The 18,081-nt window shown below is 53.2% G+C and overlaps 1 protein-coding gene across 2 annotated transcripts; it reads right to left on the bottom strand.

Annotated features, from left to right (window-relative positions):
• Nucleotides 1-6,117: 6,117 nt before the first annotated feature.
• Nucleotides 6,118-16,981, bottom strand: SPINDOC (spindlin interactor and repressor of chromatin binding). 2 transcript variants are annotated; one of them, XM_090259777.1, is made up of 6 exons: nucleotides 16,771-16,981; nucleotides 12,365-12,694; nucleotides 12,130-12,279; nucleotides 11,757-11,960; nucleotides 11,422-11,622; nucleotides 6,118-6,320 (listed from the first exon to the last, which is right to left on the bottom strand). In XM_090259777.1, the coding sequence occupies exons 1-6, from the start codon at nucleotides 16,895-16,897 to the stop codon at nucleotides 6,190-6,192; spliced, it is 1,143 nt and encodes a 380-aa protein (XP_090115903.1). In that variant the 5' UTR covers nucleotides 16,898-16,981; the 3' UTR covers nucleotides 6,118-6,189. The 2 variants fall into 2 exon arrangements, with proteins under 2 accessions (XP_090115903.1, XP_090115909.1); XM_090259783.1 differs by lacking the exon at nucleotides 6,118-6,320 and adding an exon at nucleotides 9,092-9,645.
• Between the last annotated feature and the right edge of the window lie 1,100 nt (nucleotides 16,982-18,081).

Consider the following 18,081-nt stretch of genomic DNA (forward strand, 5'->3'; position numbering starts at 1 on the left):
TTATTCTTACCCCTCTGAAACGCTGCAATTCTTCTCAATCCTATCAACCAGTGGAGCCAGAGGGCACTCTCATTCTGGGCAGGCCACTCTGTGCAATGGGGGAGTTGTCCAGAAACTGATCAAGGGGTGGCAAGACCCACTCCTGCCCTCAGAGACCCTCCCATCTTGCAGAGCTTTGCTCTATTTTTCTTGGTGTCTCTGAATTTCCATCATGTGCTTCGGCACTAATGCCCTATACCTTGCTGAATTTAGAACATTTCAGAGATGTTCGAGTGTGAAAAAATGTGCATCTTAGAATTGATGGACTAAAATGTTTATTATCAGTGCCCCCTGTCCAATCACCACAGGACAGGAGCTACACAAGGACAGGAACGGCCAGTCACAGTCCCCTTTCCTGGTTTTGCTAACATGCATTGAGAGTTGTGTACTGTGTGGACATTAGCTCAGTTACAATGAGCAGGAAGTACTGTTACTACCCAATCTAATATGGAAATCAAAGCGTAGAGAGGTCCCTTGCTAGGGTAGGGGGGATAGGGAATCAGCCCATGAGAGGTGGAGTGTAGGGTAGGGGACAAACACATGGACGTCACAGCCAGGCTGCTTCTTAGTAGCCATATGATCTTAGGCAAGCCTCTTAACCTACCTTAATTTTCCCATCTGTTAAATGGGGATAATAACTACCTGTCCCTTGGAGTTGACGTGTGAGGCTATAATGAGTTAATATATAAAACATGCTGAGACAGAGATGGCCAGCCCTTGGTGTTATTTGTGTACCCACTCTAGTCAGCCTCCTGGAGTCTTAAGTGTCTGCTATATCCTGGCCACTTCCCCAAAGACCAGCAGTGAATCAGAAGAGAGCTCATTCTGGTCCTAGCTCTGTCACTAATGGATCACGTGAGCCATTAGGTAACTCCCTTCCCCCCTCAGGGTCTCAGGATCCTTGTCTGTACAATGAGGGGGAACTGGACTCCTTGCTCTCTGTGGGTCTTCTAGAATGTTATACACTGTGTGACCTCCAAGGTTCATATGTTGAAATCCTAACCCCCCAACAGTGATGGTATTAGAAGGTGAGGCCTTTGGAAGGTGATAAGGTCATAAGGGGTCCCTATATTAACTCATTATGCCCTCACAAAACCTTAGAAAAGCAACCACACAGAGCTGCCTCATTCCTCCCATCATGTGAGGATGCAGTGAGAAGACTGCCTTCTATATACCAGGAAGAGGGCCCTTGCAAGACACTGAATCAGCTGGCACCTTGATCTCGGACTGCCCAGCCTCCAGAACTATGAGACATTTCTGTTGTTTATAAGCCATGAGTCTATGGTATTTTGTGACAGCAGCCTGAACGGACTAAGACACTTTCCAAAACCGTAACCCAGCCACAGACTCATCTTGCTCTTCTTCACCCATAGCCTGGACCCATGCCTGGAACACAGGGGACAATGTCCCTGACAGTCTTGCTCATGTTTTCTACAGTAGAAAGGTCCAGCTGCTCACAGAGGTCACTGCATACCAACCTGGGGGGAGGGCTGGCGAGGGAAAGAGGCACCAGGAAGGGAGGGCACCTTCACAGTCTGTTATCCAGGGAATCCGGGGAGGAGGTGCCCTTTGGACCTGCCCACATTCCCACACCAGGTCACTGTCTACGGGCAGAGTTCTGCTGCCTCCATTGCTGATAAAACCAAACATCCTGGATGGGGAGCCAGGCTGATGTTGGCAGAGGACCTGTGAGAAGCAAAGGAGAAAGCAGCAGTGGGCAGTTTGTAACCGGGCTCAGAGGGGGATTACCCGAAGCAAATGATCTGGGGCCTGTGGGAACATGGGAACTAGATGCAGCAGCAAGGAAGTCTTCTCAGGGGACGTGACGCTGAATCTGATCCCAAGAATAAGCGAAGGGCTGAATTCAACGACTGGCAGGAATGGAGGCAGCCCATGGAAGCATGAAAGAGACCAGCCCTCAGGGAGTTCCCATCTGGGGGCGCAGCGGTGTGTGTGTGGAGTCAGACAGGCCAACAGCAGCCTCAGACTTGGAGCTGGCTGAGGAGAGTCAGCACCAGCTGGTGTCCAGGGCTCTCAGTGGCTTCCTGGAGGAAGTGGGGTCAGGCCGGGCAATGACTCACCAGTGTGCCAAGACGATTTCCCCACGTACCCAAAGCTGTAGAGTAGCTCCTGGAGTCAGCAGGCAGGGTGTCTGTGGGGGGACTTCCCGCTTTCCTCACCACCATCCTCCCCTGAAGGATTGTGCCTGACATCTCCAGCCCCAAGGAGAACAGGGACGTTTTCTGGTTCCCGGCGGTGCCGTCAGTGCCTCAAACAGTGCCTGACACACAGCAGGTTGTCTGTGAATCCCTGGGGAGCGGAAGCCACAGGGTTTAGCCCTCCTTGTCCCCTCTGCCCGGAACTCCCTTTCCCTATATAACTGCATGGCTCCCGTGTGCTCTGAGGTGTCCTTGTGCAGAAGCCCTCTGCAGCCCCCACTGCAGCCCTGCATGGATGAACATGCTAAACCATGTCAGGGGTATGCAGTCGGCCAGAACCAGAGTGGAGGAAATTCTGTCTACAGAACATGTCGCTGTGGTCTTAAACAAGGAAAAAGAAGGGAAAAAAAGAGGAAAGAGAGGCTGTTACAGGTTGAAACATATCGACCCAAAACAATGCGTGGACCTGACTTAGATCCGATTCAAACAAACCAGCTGCAAAAACACACCCATGAAGAGCTCTGGAGATTGGCTGGGCAACGTGAGTGTACTTATTACTCAACTGTACACTTCAGAGAGGTTCAGATGGTAAATCTGATGCTATGTGTATGTCGCTACAATTCTAAAAGCGGTATAAAGATATTCATGGACCAACTCGGGAATGTGAACATAGTCTATATATTAGATGACATTAAAGGATTATTAATTTTTAAGTATATTTTATTGATTATGCTGTTACAGTTTCTCAATTTTTTTTCCCTTTGCTTCACTCCACCAGTACCCCGCTTCCCTCCAGCAATCCCACCCCGCTTAGTTCATGTCCATGGATCGTGCATATAAGTTCTTTGGCTTCACCCTTTCCTATATTATTCTTAACGTCCCCTGTCTGTTTTGTTCCTACCAATTATGCTTCTTATCCCTGCACCATTTCCCCATTTCTCCTCCTTCCCCCTCCCAGCTGATAACCCTCCAAATGATCCCCATACCTATGATTCTGTTCCTATTTTGGTTATTTGCTTAGTTTTTGTTTTTATTTTTTAGATCCAGTTGTTGATAGTTGTGTATTGTCATTTTAATGTTCATAGTTTTGATTCTCTTTTTCTTAAATAAGTCCCTTTAACATTTCATATAATAAGGGCTTGGTGATGAACTCCTTTAGCTTTACCTTGTCTGGGAAGCACTTTATCTGCCCTTCCATTCTATATGATAGCTTTGCTGGATAGAGTAATCTTGGTTGTAAGTCTGTTTTTCATCACTTTGAATACTTCTTCCCAGCCCCTTCTTGACTGCAAAGTTTCTTTTGAGAAATCAGCTGATAGTCATATAGGAGTCCTTTTGTAGGTAACTCTCTTTTCTCTTGCTGCTTTAAAGATTCTTTTTATCTTTAACCTTTGGTATTTTAATTATGATGTGTCTTGGTGTGGTCCTCTTTGGGTCTAGCGTCTTTAGGACTCTGTGTTTCCTGGACTTGTATTTCTATTTCCCTCACCAAATTTGGGAAGTTGTCCTTCATTATTTTTTCAACTAAGTTTTCAATTTCTTTTTCTTCTTCTCCTTCTGGCACCCCTATGATTCAGGTGTTGGCACTTTTAAAGTTGTTTCAGAGCCTGTCCTCACTTTTTTCAATTTGTTTCCTCATTCTGTATTGGTTGACTGTTTATTTCTTCTTTATGTTTCAGTCATTGATTTGAACCCCGGTTTCCTTCACTTCACCATTGGTTTTGTGTGGACTTTCCTTTGTTTCACTTAGCATAGCCTTCACTTCTTCCTTTCTGCGTTTGCTGTACTCAAGCATATCTGTCAAGCCTGGGAGCATCTTTATCACCCGTGTTTTGAACTCTGTGTCTGTTAGGTTGGCTATCTCCTCATCACTTAGTTCTCCCACTGGAACCTTGATCTCTTTCCTCTTTTGGGCCATACTTCTCTGTCTCCTCAACTTGACCACCTCCTGTGTTTGCCTCTGTGTCTTAGGTAGTGCTGTTGCACCTGTCTGGATGAGTATTTCTTCTTTTTATCTTCGTTGGACTTCCATGCAGCTTGATTTTCTGGAACTTCTGGTTGTCTCCAGTTTTGAGGTAGTTGTATTCCTTCTTAGTTGTGGAGGGAGACACAGTGTGTCTACCTACGTCTCCATCTTAGCAGGACGTTGAGGCGATTTTGAAAGTGTGATAATGATATGAACAGCATCTTGATCTCTTAGAGACATAAACAGACCTATTTACAGATAAAATCATATAATCTCTGGGATTTGCTTTAAAACAATCAAGAAGAAAGGAAGATGTGGGGAGATTAAGATAAACCAAATGGCCATATTTTTTGAAGCTGAGTACATGGTTGTTCTTTTTCTTTCTTTTTTTTTTTTAGATTTTATTTATTTTTAGAGAGGGGAAGGAAGGGAGAGAGGGAGAGAAACATCAATGTGTGGTTGCCTCTTGCACGCTTCTAACTGGGGACCTGGTCTGCAACATAGGCATGTGCTCAGATTGGGAATCAAACCAGCAATCCCTTGGTTCACAGGTTGGCTCTCAATCCACTGAGCCACACCAACCAGAGCCATGGGTGTTCTTTATGCCATTCTCTCTTTCTTCTTTGAGTTTGAAAATGTCCATGATTAAAAAACAAAAAAAGCAAAAAAAAAAAAGTAAAACGTAGAGCCCCTCCAGGAAGCCCAGTTTTTCCCCCAGCAGGACATACGGGGAAACTTGTTTGCTGTCTCCCTATAGCCAAAGAGGAAAACAAACCCCACAATGACATGGCCTGTGATGGCAGTTTCGAATGCTAAGGAATCTGGTGACAAGACCAGAGTGGGCCAGCTCCTGGTCTGGGAAACGGGAAACTAGGCAAAGGTTTGGGTTTGATTACACCAAACAGGGGTAGGACAAAGTGTTCGGCTGAGCATCCAGAGCTGAAATGTTGAAGGCAGGGCTGCGTTTAGGACTTCCTCCACCTGGTGGGGCAGGGAGGGGAGGCGTCTCTCCTGCTATAGGCTGCACAACCATTTCACTTTAGAAAGGTCAGGTCAAGTCTCAGCTCCTAAGGTGTGAGCGTCCCTGGGCACCCACCTCTGTGGCCTGCCAAGTGAGTCAGAAAGCACAGTATGTTAAAGAATGGGTGTTTCTACCCCATTTCCAGGGCAAGGGGACGGGAAGGTGTCAGGTGCTTCTCCATGACTGACAACAGGCTGCTGGCCCAACAAAGCCAGCCCTCTCAGTGGGGGGGGGGGGGGGGGTTCTGGCTCCCACATAGGACAATCTTTCAACCCTCCCGCCCCTTAAGGTCACTCCAGGAGGCCACATATCCTGCTAGCAAGACCCTTCCCCCAATGATAGCCCAGACGGAATTCTGTTAATAAAAAATAATAATTTATTGTCAACAAAAGAGATATATACAACAGGAGAACAGGAGAAGAGTGGGAGTGAATGAAGCCCCCCAGGTGGCTGCCTGGGCCTCCTGCGGGGATGGAGTGGGAAGAGGTAATGGAGGCCTCCTAGTTTAGGAGCCTGAACAGGTGGGGGAGGAGAGGTGTCCCCCGAGGTAGTGGGACTCAGCTCAAACCCCATGGTGACCACCCCTTCTCGTGTAAGGCACTGTGCCAGGGGAGAACGGTGGAGGGCTAAAGGAGGGTGGGAAAAGGTGGGGGACAGAGGTCTGGGTCAGCAGAAGGATTGGGGTGGGTGTTCTCCCCAGGCCCAGTGCCCTACCACATGACAGCCTCGGCCACCCTTGCCCACTTCGTTGGGCAGACATGTCTCTGTGCCCCCGACTAATGTGGATGCTGCCCCCTTCCTCTCCTCCATCCTGTCTTGGCACCCGGTTTTCCTCTTCAGCAGGCGGCAGAGCGGGCAGCTCCGAGTGAGAAGCCAAAAGGGAGACAATGCCTCCTCCACCCCTCTTCCCTGGGAAAGCAAGAACCTGCACACCACTTGCTGCCTCTTGCTGCCCCCAAACAGTGGTGCTGCGTCCCAGCAGAACCGCGGGCCAGTCTGGGGTGTCACCTGCTCCCACACCCTTGGTGCCCTGGGGATGCCTGGACCAGTGTTGCAGTAGGCTGACTGCCGGGGGCTCCTCCATCCACGCGGATAACCTGGAGATCCACCGTCCCGCGAAGCCCTGGAGGGGGACCTGAGCAGAGAGCAGAGTCAGGGCCCTCCATACACCCCACCACGAGGATGTTCCCAAAGGTCTCTGCAAACCGCACCCTTGTTTCCAGAGTCCAGAGTCTGGTGTGAGCGAAAGCCCAATTGAGCAACTTCTGCTTCACACTCACAGAAGCTGGTTTGTCTCCCTGATAAACTTTAAGCCCCCTGAGGGCAGGCTGAATCCCACTCATTCCCTCAATTCAACAATAAATTATTGGGCTGCTACGCTGCGCCCGTCCCGGTTGCTGGGGGTGCAGCCGTGTGTGGAGCAGGGCCAGTGGCTCTCCTGGAATGTACATTCCAGTGGTGAGAGCCGACCAACAAGAATAAACAAAAGATGCAATGTGACAAGCATATGGACAGAAGCAAAGGGGAAAAAATACGCCAGGGAGGGGTCAGGGAGGGTCTCATGAAGCTGACATATGAGCAAAGATGAACAGGAAGTGAGGAGTCAGCTGTGCTGAGTGAGGGGGGGGGGCAGCATCCCAATGGCAGGTGCCAAGGCTGAGGGCACCTGCTGTTGTAGGAACAGCACGGCCAGCCCCTGCAGAGTGAGAGGGTGGCAGGGACAGGTAAAGATCCTGGGGTGAGGCTCACATCACCATGGGACTCTCGCTTTTATCCGGAGTGACAGAACGACACAAAAGGACTCTGAGCAGAGCAGGAACAGGGTGAGACGTGGGTTTCCAATAGGGACACTGGCTGTGGTACGAGCCCCAACCACAGGGAGCAAAGATAAGCAGCCAGGGACTAGTCAGAAGGCTGTTATTGGAACCAGGCAAGAGACTCTTTGGACTTGGGTAGTTGCAGTATAGGTGGTGCCAGGAAGGTGAATTCTGAACACATATGGAGGTGTGGCTACCAGATTTGCTGACCGACTGACTGATGTGGGGTTTGAGAGGGACAGAAGGATGACTCTGAGGGTTTCACCCAAGCAAACCGAGTGGCCCGCTTCCTCAGAAAGAGAAGACCAGGAAGAGCCGATTGGCTGGGAGTGAGGGAGAGAGACTGTGCCCTCCGTTCGGGTATTCCAAGTTTGAGAAAACGTTTAGATCACCAAGTAGAAATGTCACATGGGCAACTGGAAGAGAGACTGGGATCGAGGGGAGAGGTCTGGGCTGGAGGGTCACAGCAGGAACTGCGAGCACATGAATGGTATTTAAAGCTGTGATTCAGGGCAAGTCATCCAGGGAGTGAGTATAAACCCTGGCCCATGGTCGGGACACTTACTCATCACTCATCAAATACGTATGTAAGTAGCACCTGTCCTGTGCCAGGCACTGGGGACATCACAGTAAATGAATGAGGCGAACATCCTGACCTGAGGGCGCTGACATTCCAGGAACGGGAAGAAAAACAACAGGCTCCGACCTGGGGAGCTATGAGTGGATAAGCAGAAGCACAGCAGCCAGGAGGCAGGAGGCAAACCAGGCAAACTTGCTGAGGCCAAGGGCAGAAAGTGCCTCCAGGAAGGATGGAGGGGAGGCTTTAAGCTTACTTCAAGGTCAGGAAAGACAGAACTAAGCCTCAGATTTAATTTTATGGAAGTCAATGGTGACCCTCCCAAAAAAGGAATTTTAATGGGGGACTGGTGGGGAGGATGAGAATCTGACGGAAGTTCTTCCAGAGGTCAGAGCCAGTTAGTATAGGAAAATACTTCCCAGGCTTGTCGGAAGGTTTACGGACAAATGGGACAGTGGCTAGGGAGGGCTGATGGGTGAAGAATGGAGAAATCAGCAGCTTTGTGTTGATGGCTGGGCAAGATCCAGAAGAAAACTCATGGTACTGACAGGGACTGCCGCCCAGGAGAAGAGATGGGCTCTAGCAATGGATCTGGAAGGGCTGGTAGCCTCTGCAGGAGCAGCACAGTTACAGGGGCGGGAGAGGAGGCAGGGGATATGGGCTGGGTGCTGGAGCGGGGGGCAGAAGGCGGCCGTGCTCCTTGGCACTGTGGGCGGGGTGTCTGCATGGGCACAGTGGAAACATACCCAGGCTGCTGCTTACTAGGTGAAGGGCCCTCCAGACATCCCACTGCAAGGATGTTCCCTGAAGGTCTCTGCAAACTGCACTCCCATGTGAGGGTTGTGTGGACTTCAAGAGTAAGAGCTCACTAAGTTAGAGACTCCTTAAAACAATGGAATTCAATGCTAATTCTCCCTGGTAGTCAGGAGTTCAGAGGGGTAGCATCAGGAGTGAGGCCTGAGATATGATCAAGATGTTCTTTCAGAAACTGAGTGATCAGAGCTCCAGGGCCATAAAAGAGCAAGCCAGGAGGACTGCTCAGTCAGGCTGACCCCTTTAGCACCCCAGAGCTACACCCACTTCCCGCCCCGCCTTCTCCCACGTCTGTGCATGGTGGGTACATACACACACCTCCAGAGGGGAGGGCCTGACTCCATTTCTCTTGTTTCTCATCAAGGCTTTTCTCTGAGTAGTGGCTCTGGAAATGTGACCACCAGAAAGACAGGTGAAGGCACTGCCATCACTCATCTGTCAGTCAACCTTTACTAAGGGCTTCCTTTGTGCCAGGCACTGTCCTAGGTGCCGAGCACACAGCGGTGAATGAAGACCCTGACCCTCATGAAGTTCACGTGCAATCTCACACATGTGCACACACGCAGACACACGTCTTCTTTCTCCTTGGTTCAGCCTGGGAACACACTGGGTCTGACGGAGGTGTCCTAAGCCAGATCTCTGGGTCCTACTCTGATTAATCACCAGCAAGACAAAGAGGCTCTTTTTCCCACTCTTTATGAGTGGACCCTCAGGACCAAGGTCTTCTCTTCTGGCCTGGGAACCCTCCTCACCTTCATCCTGCAAGGCCCCTGGAAAGTCCCACAAAGTCTTTCCTGACTGCTTCACACTCATATCCATCAGCTCAGCTGACCTGACCACAGTGAACTTTCCCAACTTCTAAGTTCTAGACCTTTAAACATTTAAAAGTGGTAGTATCTTTATTCACATAAAATCTTCACAGAACTTTAATATAAAACACAACTCAAAGTGGAGACATTCCAGTTGAAGCCTCACAGGTTTCTGAGAAATCCATCCAGGCTCTGAGGTCCTGAAACAGCCGGAAACCACTGGTCCGAAGCCTTCACTCTGCTCAGGACCAGCGTGGTGCCCAATTGTTCTCTATCTGCTTCGCTGCCTCTGACCCGCATCCCCAGACTATGAGCTTCTTGGGGACAATGGCTGCCTCACTCATGTCATTTTCCAGAGTGCCGCGCTTGGGCGCTGGGCTTCAGGAACACTTGCTGTTGCATTCAGTGTCTTCTGGCCACGCCCAACCTCCATAGATCCTGCCACTGCCAAGAATGCCTGTCAGTCCCTCTGTGCCTCTCACGCCATTCAGTCTGTCTGTTGAACCCTAAAGTCTCAGGCTTTTCCCACTCACCCCACAGGCACCTGAGATCTCAGGGATTCCCTTCTCAGCTACTCAGCACTCCAGACAGGTGGAGTCTGGGCACAGGGGACCCCAGGGCTCAAAATAAAGGCTCTCATTTGAGAATGAAAGCAGAAGACCCACTGAACAGTGGAAGAGGTCAGCCCTTTAGAGCAGCGATCCACTGGAGACAACGAGGAGACTCGGAAATGCTCAAGTCCAAGCGGAGCAGTCTCGGGGAGGCAGGACTGGGATGTGACTGAGGCTGAAACTTGGGACAGTTACACCCGTGATCTATGGAAGGATGAGGCCTGCCTCGCGATCAGAAAAAGAGGAGCCCGTTCGGGCAAAAAATGAAGCAGCGCACACATGAACATACAAGCACACGCAGAGCTCTGGGAAAGGTGTGAAGGGTACAAAGGCAACTGTTTACAGTGGTCACCACTGGTGAGAGCCGCGGGCCAGAGCAGCAGCACGTGTGCGCGCTCCTTTCATGTGCCGTCTTTCTCAGGCTCTAACTCCATGTGTGTCTCAGATAGGCCAGGACACGGCACTCCCTGCGTCACTCTCTCCTTCAAGAACCATTTCCTGAGCCCGACATGCTGTGGGCAGCGCCTGGCATGGCGAGACGAAGAGAGGAACCTGGCTCAGCCTCTGCCCTGCTAGAACGTGTCCTGGTCTGGTCTCATCCAAACCCTGCTGCTGCTTGGTTACGTGGCTACGGCAGGCAGAGCACCTGTCCCCCAAAGATGTCCACGTCCCAATCCCCAGGACTGGTGAGTAGAGCCTGTTCCACGGCAAGGCAGAATTAAGGCTACAGATGGAATTAAAGGTGCCAATCAGCTGACTTTAAAACAGACATTCACTGGATGGTCTAGGCAGGCACTGCAGTCATAAGGGTCCTTAAGCGGGGAAGAGGGAGGCAGAAGACTCAGGCCGAAGACAGCAGCCTGAGAAAGCCTCTACTGCCCACTGTGGGCTTTGAAAACAGAAGAGCACGAAGCAAGGAAAGCGGGCAGCCTCTAGAAGCTGGGAAAGGTAAGATAAAGGGCTCCCCCTGAGCCTCCAGAAGAAACACGGCCCTTGATTTTTAAGCCCTGAGAGACCTCTGACCTCCAGGACTGAAAAGCAATATGTCCGTGTTGTTGTAAGTGACTACGTCTGTGGGAACTGATTACAGCAGCCACAGGAAATGAGCACAAGCACCACGGGGACTCTGTGCATCTCCTCGGGAAAAAGACACGGGTGTAAGGATCAAGTGAACTGCACAGAAATTTCTTAAAATCGGCAGGACGTGTTACAAAAACACACGCTTACTGACGTCATTCGGCAACTCCCTGAGCCGCTCTGCCCACCGAGGTGTCTGCTGAGCGGTCACCAGTCTCCTGTTAAGGGTCCCATGTGGGCCCCTGCTCCACCAGGGCAAGGTGAGCACCACTCAGGCTCCAGCTGGATCAAACTCTGGGGAGCACTGGCCTAGTCCAACCTAATGACCAATCAATCCCAGGACATGCCTAAGGACCTGCCAGCAAAGCCCAGCCCGTAGCCAACCTCCATCCCTCATATCTTCAAATCTGCTTGCCCCAGGCCCCATCTGCCACGGGATCCAAGCACCAACCACCTCAAGGAACAGGCTCAAGGAGGCTGGAGCCCAGGAACGCCCTGCTTGACCCCTCATTGTCCCCACTCAGGAGCTCACCTGGAGAGGGGCTTTCCGGCTGGGGAAGGCCTCCTTCGGCTGCTGTCCCCTCTTTGGGTGCATCCTTGCTATCTGAGGTCCTTAGGTGGGTGTGGGAAAAGAGCTGGAGGACGAAGCCGGGAGGGAAGGTGCCATCAGTGAAGTGTCGGACCTCGGTGGGAGCCTCAAAAGTCTCTGTGGGCGAGTCAGGTGATGGGGAGTCTGGAAGAAGAAACAGAATGGAACTGTGAGTCCAGAATCTAAAAGCCTGGGCCCCACTGAAATGAGGTGCAGGTGCCCCGGCTTTCCTCTTGGAGCTCTGCAGCCAGAGCCTCTACCCTGGGCTCCCCCTCCACCTGGGTCTGGGTCTGGGTCTGGGTCTGGGTCCAGGTCTGGGTCCGGGTCTGGGTCCGGGTCCGGGTCCAGGTCCAGGTCCAGGTTCAGGTTCAGGTTTTTGGTCATGGATCTGCCTCTTTTCCTTCTGACTGGCTCTTCCTCAGGCGGCTCCCTCCACCTCTGACCACGAGGCCTTTTATTTACTGGCTCTGTGGGAGGGACAGCTGCAAAAAAAAGAAAAGCTCTCAAACCTCTTTAAAGGAACATGCCTGAACCCCTCGACCTCAGGGTTGCGGAAGCTACTTGCCCAGTAGCCTCTCTCCAGTAGGAACACAGGCCTGTGCCCCTTCCTTCCCACCCCCTGCTCAGCTTCTCTGGCTCCCCAAGACTGACCAGGAAGCTCAAGGGGGCGGAGTCCCCTGGGCCGGGTCCTTCTAGGGACGGATGTGTTGTCCTCAGAGTCAAGGAGAACGACGATCTCTGCTGGCATTCTGGCAGGGTCTGGAGCGGAGTCAGGGTCTGCACTGGCATCCTGGCCTGAGTCTGAAGGGGGCAAATGCCCTGTGAGCTCCACACGCGTGCTCCCAAGGGTCCGCTTTTCTCCCACCCCCACCCCAGGCCCAGCTACCTGAGTTGGGTGGGGATGGCTGCTCAGCTCTGACATCTTGCAAAAGGGCCACCCCCTCGCTCCAGGCCTCCAGGATGTTGCTCTTCTCAGAAGGGCTCAGGTCCAGGGTGTGAGGATGCTGCTCCAGGATGTGTGCGCGCGCCGTGTCTGCCGAGGGGAACCGGATCTCCGCTCCACACACCATGCACAGCGCTCGCCCGCTGCCTCCCGGGCTGTTCCCCACCAGGAACTCCTGCTCCCAAGACAACGGCTGCCTGGGCTCCTCACAGCTATTGCCGCCTGCCTCCAGCAGGCTGGGCCTAGGCGGTGGGGTCTTCTCCTGCTGGGCCACTATGGAGGGAGAGGAGGGGGTAGCGTTATCAGCAAAGGTGCCCATGGAACATGAGCCCCCAAACTTGGTGGTGTGCTGTAGTGGGAGGAGCATTTCCACTGTAAAAAGGAGAAAAATGAATAAATGGAGCAGGAGCTGCCATCCCAGAAGAACTGCCTTGCACATCCTATAGCTCAGACCTTTGGAATGTTAAAAAACACAAAATAACCTCTGGACTGGGCCTAAAGCAACACTGCGTCCTCAACACCTGTTTGCAAGGATAAGAGGAAAGCAGGTAGGTGACTGCCAGACTGATGGCAACCAAACTGAAAATTAAACATTCTTTCAAATTTGCATCACTATTTATATGCAACAATAGAAATGCCTTCCATCTATTGATGTAATTGTTCCCCTTCTCTTTCTCATAACTATGCCTTGCTTTTGTCTCCTAATTGGAACACCACAGGGGTGGCCAAAAGTAGGTTAATAATAATCGATAATATAATAATTAATAAACAATAATACAAGAATAAACTGTTTCGCAAATCATGCCATCTGTAAAGCTACTTTTGCTCACCTCTGTATTTGGGTTTCTGCCTGAATCAGTGATTACTGAATAGCTATTCTTTTTGATCTAAAAAAAAAAAAAAATGCTTGGGACCTCTCACTTAGGCCTTTCATTTTTATGTCTTAGATTTTATTTATTTATTTTTAGAGAGAGAAGAAGGGAGGGAGGAGAGGAAGAGAAACATCAATGTGTGGTTGCTTCTTGCACACCCCCAACTGGGGACCTGGCCCACAACTCAGGTATGTGTCTTGACTGGGAATCGAACTGGCAGCTCTTTTGTTTGCAGGCCAGCGCTCAATCCACTGGGCCGTACCAGCTTTAGGCAGGCCTTTTATTTTTAGCTTAACACCACCCAGTCTTTTTCTCCCTTTCCCTTATGAGGTGCTAGCAACATTAACACAGCCTACACATCTTGATATTCCTGCTGGTGTCTCCATACTTCCTTTCAATCTGGTCTCAGACCACAGGTCCACATGTGTATTTTTCCAACAAGCTGTGATGTTCCTGCATGTCTTCAGCCTTGGCACACCTGCCCAGACTCCCTAGTCGCTCTGCCAAATTCCTATTCTTCCTTAATGGACCTGCTTGAACTCTCACCCCTGGGAAGCCTTCCTGAACTCCCACCCCTGGCAGTTGATTATATCCATGTTCCACATCCAGGCCACAGCGCACACCCTCTTGAAGCCAAAAAGAGTAAATTTTATCATCTTCTTGTTTCCACAGGGCCTGGCACGCAGGAGAGATGCCCAATGAGCCTTCGGTCAATGAATGCCACGTGCCTGCTTCTCCACCCGTTGAGGCCCCTTTAGAAGGCCAGCCATCCCATCAAAACTAGCCTCTCCTTACACGGTGCTCTCAGAGCGTTTGTGGCTATAACCTCGTCCCCATCGGTCTGCCTGCCACCTGCCCTTGGTTCCCATGGACCATAAGCGGCCAAGGTAGGAGCTCTTGGTAGCCTGGCAAAGGTGGGCAGCCCAGGGTTGTACAGAGCGCCTAGAACTCCTCATGGATACATCTTTTTCCCACGTGAGAGAATGGGGACTGTACGGCAGCGATGGCCTTTGAAATGGATGAGAAGTGGCGTGGACGCAGAAGATCCAGGTCCAAAGCTGGGCTGTACCCATCCCCCATGTGACCATGGACTGAAACCCTGACCCCAAGTCACAGTCAGGCTTTCTTTCCCACTACTTGTCTGAAACAGCTCTCATCAAGGTCACCAATGCGGAACCCGGCTGTCAGTTCCTAAACCTCTTCTTCTGACCGGTCACTTCTACCGTCTTGATTTTTGTCACTCAGCGTCCTATCACCTTCTGTTGGTTCTTCTTGCTTCACTGGGCCTCTTTTTCAGTCACCTATGTCAGTTCCTCCTTTCATCCCCCTCCCTTGTCATCTCTTCTCAGGTACTTGCATGGCTCCCTCACCTCTTCTAGGTCGTTGCTAAAGAACCACTTGTCACCACGGCCCTCGCCACCCCTCTGCGGAGAGCTGCCGTCCGCCCCTCCGGAGCACTCCACTCCCCTTCACCATTTTGGTTCCTCCACAGCACACACCCCACGCGGCATTTGTCCCTTGTGTCGCCCCAGTACACCGTGGGCTCTGTGACAGCATGGACTTTTTTGATCCTTTCTCCCTGTATCTCCAGCGTCCATCACGTAGTGGCACTCAGACGTGTCTGATGGAGGACTGACTCCATCTCCAGCCCGGCACCTCGGGAGCACGCCACAGCTCTGTCCCCGGACCCCTTCTCGGTCTACCCCCTTCCTCTCACGGTCTTGTCCCATATTTGTATCTTCAGCCAGACTCTCCCGTGAAATCCAGACTCATGTGTCTAAGTCCCGCTCCGGCCTCTGCGCTTGGATGTCGCAGGCCCCTCACATCGACCGCGTCCCAACCTGAACACCTAATGCCCCACGCCCGCCCCATGGGCTTCCCACCTCCGTGAGTAAGTGGGAAGCCCAGCCTCCCCATCACTCAGGCCCAAAGCCTTGAATCCATCCTTTTTCTCTCTCCCACCGCCAAGCGTCCCAGGAAGTGTCTTGCTTCAGGACCTCCGTGCTTGTGTTTCCCTCCGAAATGCTTTTTTCCTCCGTTTACCTACAAGGCTCGCTCCCGCACTTCCTTTGGGTCTGTGCTCAGATTTCACCTTCTTGGGGAAGCCTTTCCTGACCCCTCGCTATTCCAGAGAAAACACTCCCCCTTCCCCTTGTCCTCGGTGGCTTTAGTGGTCTCCGAGCCACTTACTGTCACCTGACACGCTATGTGTTTGTCTCTGTTTGCCTGCGTTTGGTCTTTAGCGTGTACGTGTGTATGTGTATGTTCCAGAAGGGCGGTTTCCTCCTTGTCCACAGCCATTAATGAGCATGCCCAGCCCGAAGCGGTGCCTGGCACACAGCAGGGGTCCCATAGATGGCTTCTCTGGGCGTCCTGCCCCTCACCCCCCAACAGTGGGGAAGAAGGCCACTCCCGCGGGCCCTTCCGAGGACTGAAAGCCTTGCATGGAGCACTCGGTCAGCAGCGGCAGGGGAGACGCTCCGGCCCAGTGGGAGCTCTGACAAGGGTGGCGCCTCGACCTCCCTTCCTCACTCTCTGTCCCTCCTGATTCCAAGAGGCTGACAGGCAAGGGGAGGCAGAGGTTCCCTTCCGCTGAGGCAAAAAGATGAATGGACCTGCCCTCAACCTCTTTTGGGTACTTTCCCTCGGAAGAGGTGTCTGGGAAGGAGAGGAGATTTGCATTTCCATGACTGGCCCCTCTCCCGTGAAGGCGGCCCTTTGTTTCCTCAAGGTCTGCAAGGTCGGAGGACGGCAGGAACCGGAGGAAGGGGAGGGAAAGTGGGTGCTCCGAGGCCGCCCGCCCGCAGGTCCCCGCCCGCGGCCCACCTCCGGCCCCGGCAAGCGCTGCGTTCCAAAGCCGGCGCCGTGAGCGGCCCCGCGCACCCCCGAAGCCACAGGGTCTGACACCTGTGGCTCGTGCCAGTGGAAGGCCTAGAAACGGAAAGGGGACTGGGAACCTCCATGCACCGCGCGGGCCCCTGAAGTCCCGTTGGCGGGAGGCGGCGGCGCCTGCCTCCATCCCGCGAACTGCTCCGGACACCAGGCTGCCGCGCCCAGTCTCGGGCCTGGAGGCCCCGCCGCCCCTCGGCCTACAGCGCAGCCTGGCCCCTGGGCCTGCCTCCGCCTCCGCCTCCGCGGGGCGGGAGTCCGCGGCCGCAGACAGCCGGGGCCCCCGGGGATCCCGCCGCGGGGGCCGGGCCCGGGAAAGGGGATGCCCGGGCACCAGAAGAGCCGGAGCGCGGCGGGTGCGGATCGAAGGCTCCAGACCCTGGGTGGGGGAGGGGGCCATTGGGAGAGGCCTGAGATTCCAAACCCGGGTGGGGGTGGAGCGAGAGCGCACCCGGGCCCAAGCGGAACGGGGGAGGCGGTGAGCCCCACACCCGCGAGAGGCGGCGGGTGCCCGGGCCACTACCGGGACGCGGGGCAAGCGCGAGCCCCGGACCATGACGCGGAAGTGGGGTCCCCTCCCATCCTCACCTCGGAGCATCGGCTCGGGCCGCGGAATCACGGCCACCACCACGGCCTCCTCCTCGTCCTCCCCTTCCTCACATTTGAGCGTCACCTCAAAGCAGTCGAGCGCAGCGCCGTCGGCCTTCAGGGCCATGGTGCGGCCGGGGATATCGCGGCAACTGGACGCTGGGGGACCCGCGCACAGGCCTGAGCGTTCAGCCGCCTAACGCCCGCCCCCTCCCCGCCGCCCGCCGCCCGCCGCCCCCTCCCCGCCGCCCGCCGAACCAGCGACGGGCGCGCCTGGGCCTCCGTGAGACCTGGAGCGTCAGGACCCCGGGCGGGGAGGGCTCAATCCGGGGCCCCAGACCCCCGCCGTTCCCTTTTATGGAGCCTCATTGTCGGCGCCAGCCAAGCCAGCCCGCCGAGGGCCCGCCCCCAAACCCGGCGGGGCCAATCACGCGCGGCCCCGCCCCGCGCACGCGGCTCCGTTAGAATCCCAGGACCCGTTGGGCGGAGCGAAGGGCCCGCGGGCTCAGGCAGCACTCCACCCCCAGGCGGGGAGGGAGGACCCTGGCTCACCGAGGAGGGGTCGCCCTGAGCCGGCTGGCCACGTCCACTGTTCGCCCTCCGTTGAGATGCTAATCGGGCGTATTTTGCTGCCATGAAGGAAGAGCTTTTGATCGGGTCGCTTTTGCCTTTCCCTGACCAACCTTCCACCGCTAGAAGATGCCCGGCGCGGGAAAAGAACCGGTGCTGGAGCGGAAAGGGTCTTAGTGTGGGAACAGGGGAGACGGAATTACTTCCCATCTGCCAGCGATGTGATCTTGGACACATTATCTCTTTTCTTAGATACGTAACACTTTCTTTGGAAAAACATCGGGGAGCCGCTGGACAAGGGCATGCAAAGATGAGTCAAGTGGAGTGTGGGCATATGCAGAGCATCCCTAATGGTTATGATTCCCAGTTTTAATTTATTAAAAATCATTTTATAATAATTTATTTGATTCAGAGGATACACCTAAAAACAAGATGTCAAGGGACTAACATAAATGCTTCCCATGATTTCCAGGTTTTTAAAAAATTTTATTTATAGAGAGAGGGGAAGGGAGGAAGAAAGAGGAAGAGAAACATGAAACATGATCGGTTGTCTCTTGTGCCCTTCCCCACTGGTGACAGTACCTGCAACCCAGGCATGTGCCCAGACAGGAAATCGAACCTATGACCTTTCTGTGTACAGGACAATGCCCAACCAACTGAGCTACACCAGTCAGTACTGATTTCCAGTTTTTTAAAGTGAGTCCAGAGATTGTACCCTCCCAAGGTCACACAGAAATCCTT

Source organism: Furipterus horrens, unplaced genomic scaffold, assembly GCF_987537825.1.
Source record: "Furipterus horrens unplaced genomic scaffold, mFurHor1.1.pri manual_scaffold_2, whole genome shotgun sequence".
NCBI classification, from domain to species: Eukaryota; Metazoa; Chordata; class Mammalia; order Chiroptera; family Furipteridae; genus Furipterus; species Furipterus horrens.

Coding starts and splice junctions, on each gene's coding strand:
- SPINDOC (XM_090259777.1), bottom strand. CDS start 16,897: ATGGCCCTGAAGGCCGACGGCGCTGCGCTCGACTGCTTTGAGGTGACG. Junction 11,961..12,129: donor CCGCCCCCTTGAGCTTCCTG/GTCAGTCTTGGG, acceptor TTTTTTTTGCAG/CTGTCCCTCCCACAGAGCCA. Junction 11,623..11,756: donor AGACCCAGACCCAGACCCAG/GTGGAGGGGGAG, acceptor TTCTTCTTCCAG/ACTCCCCATCACCTGACTCG.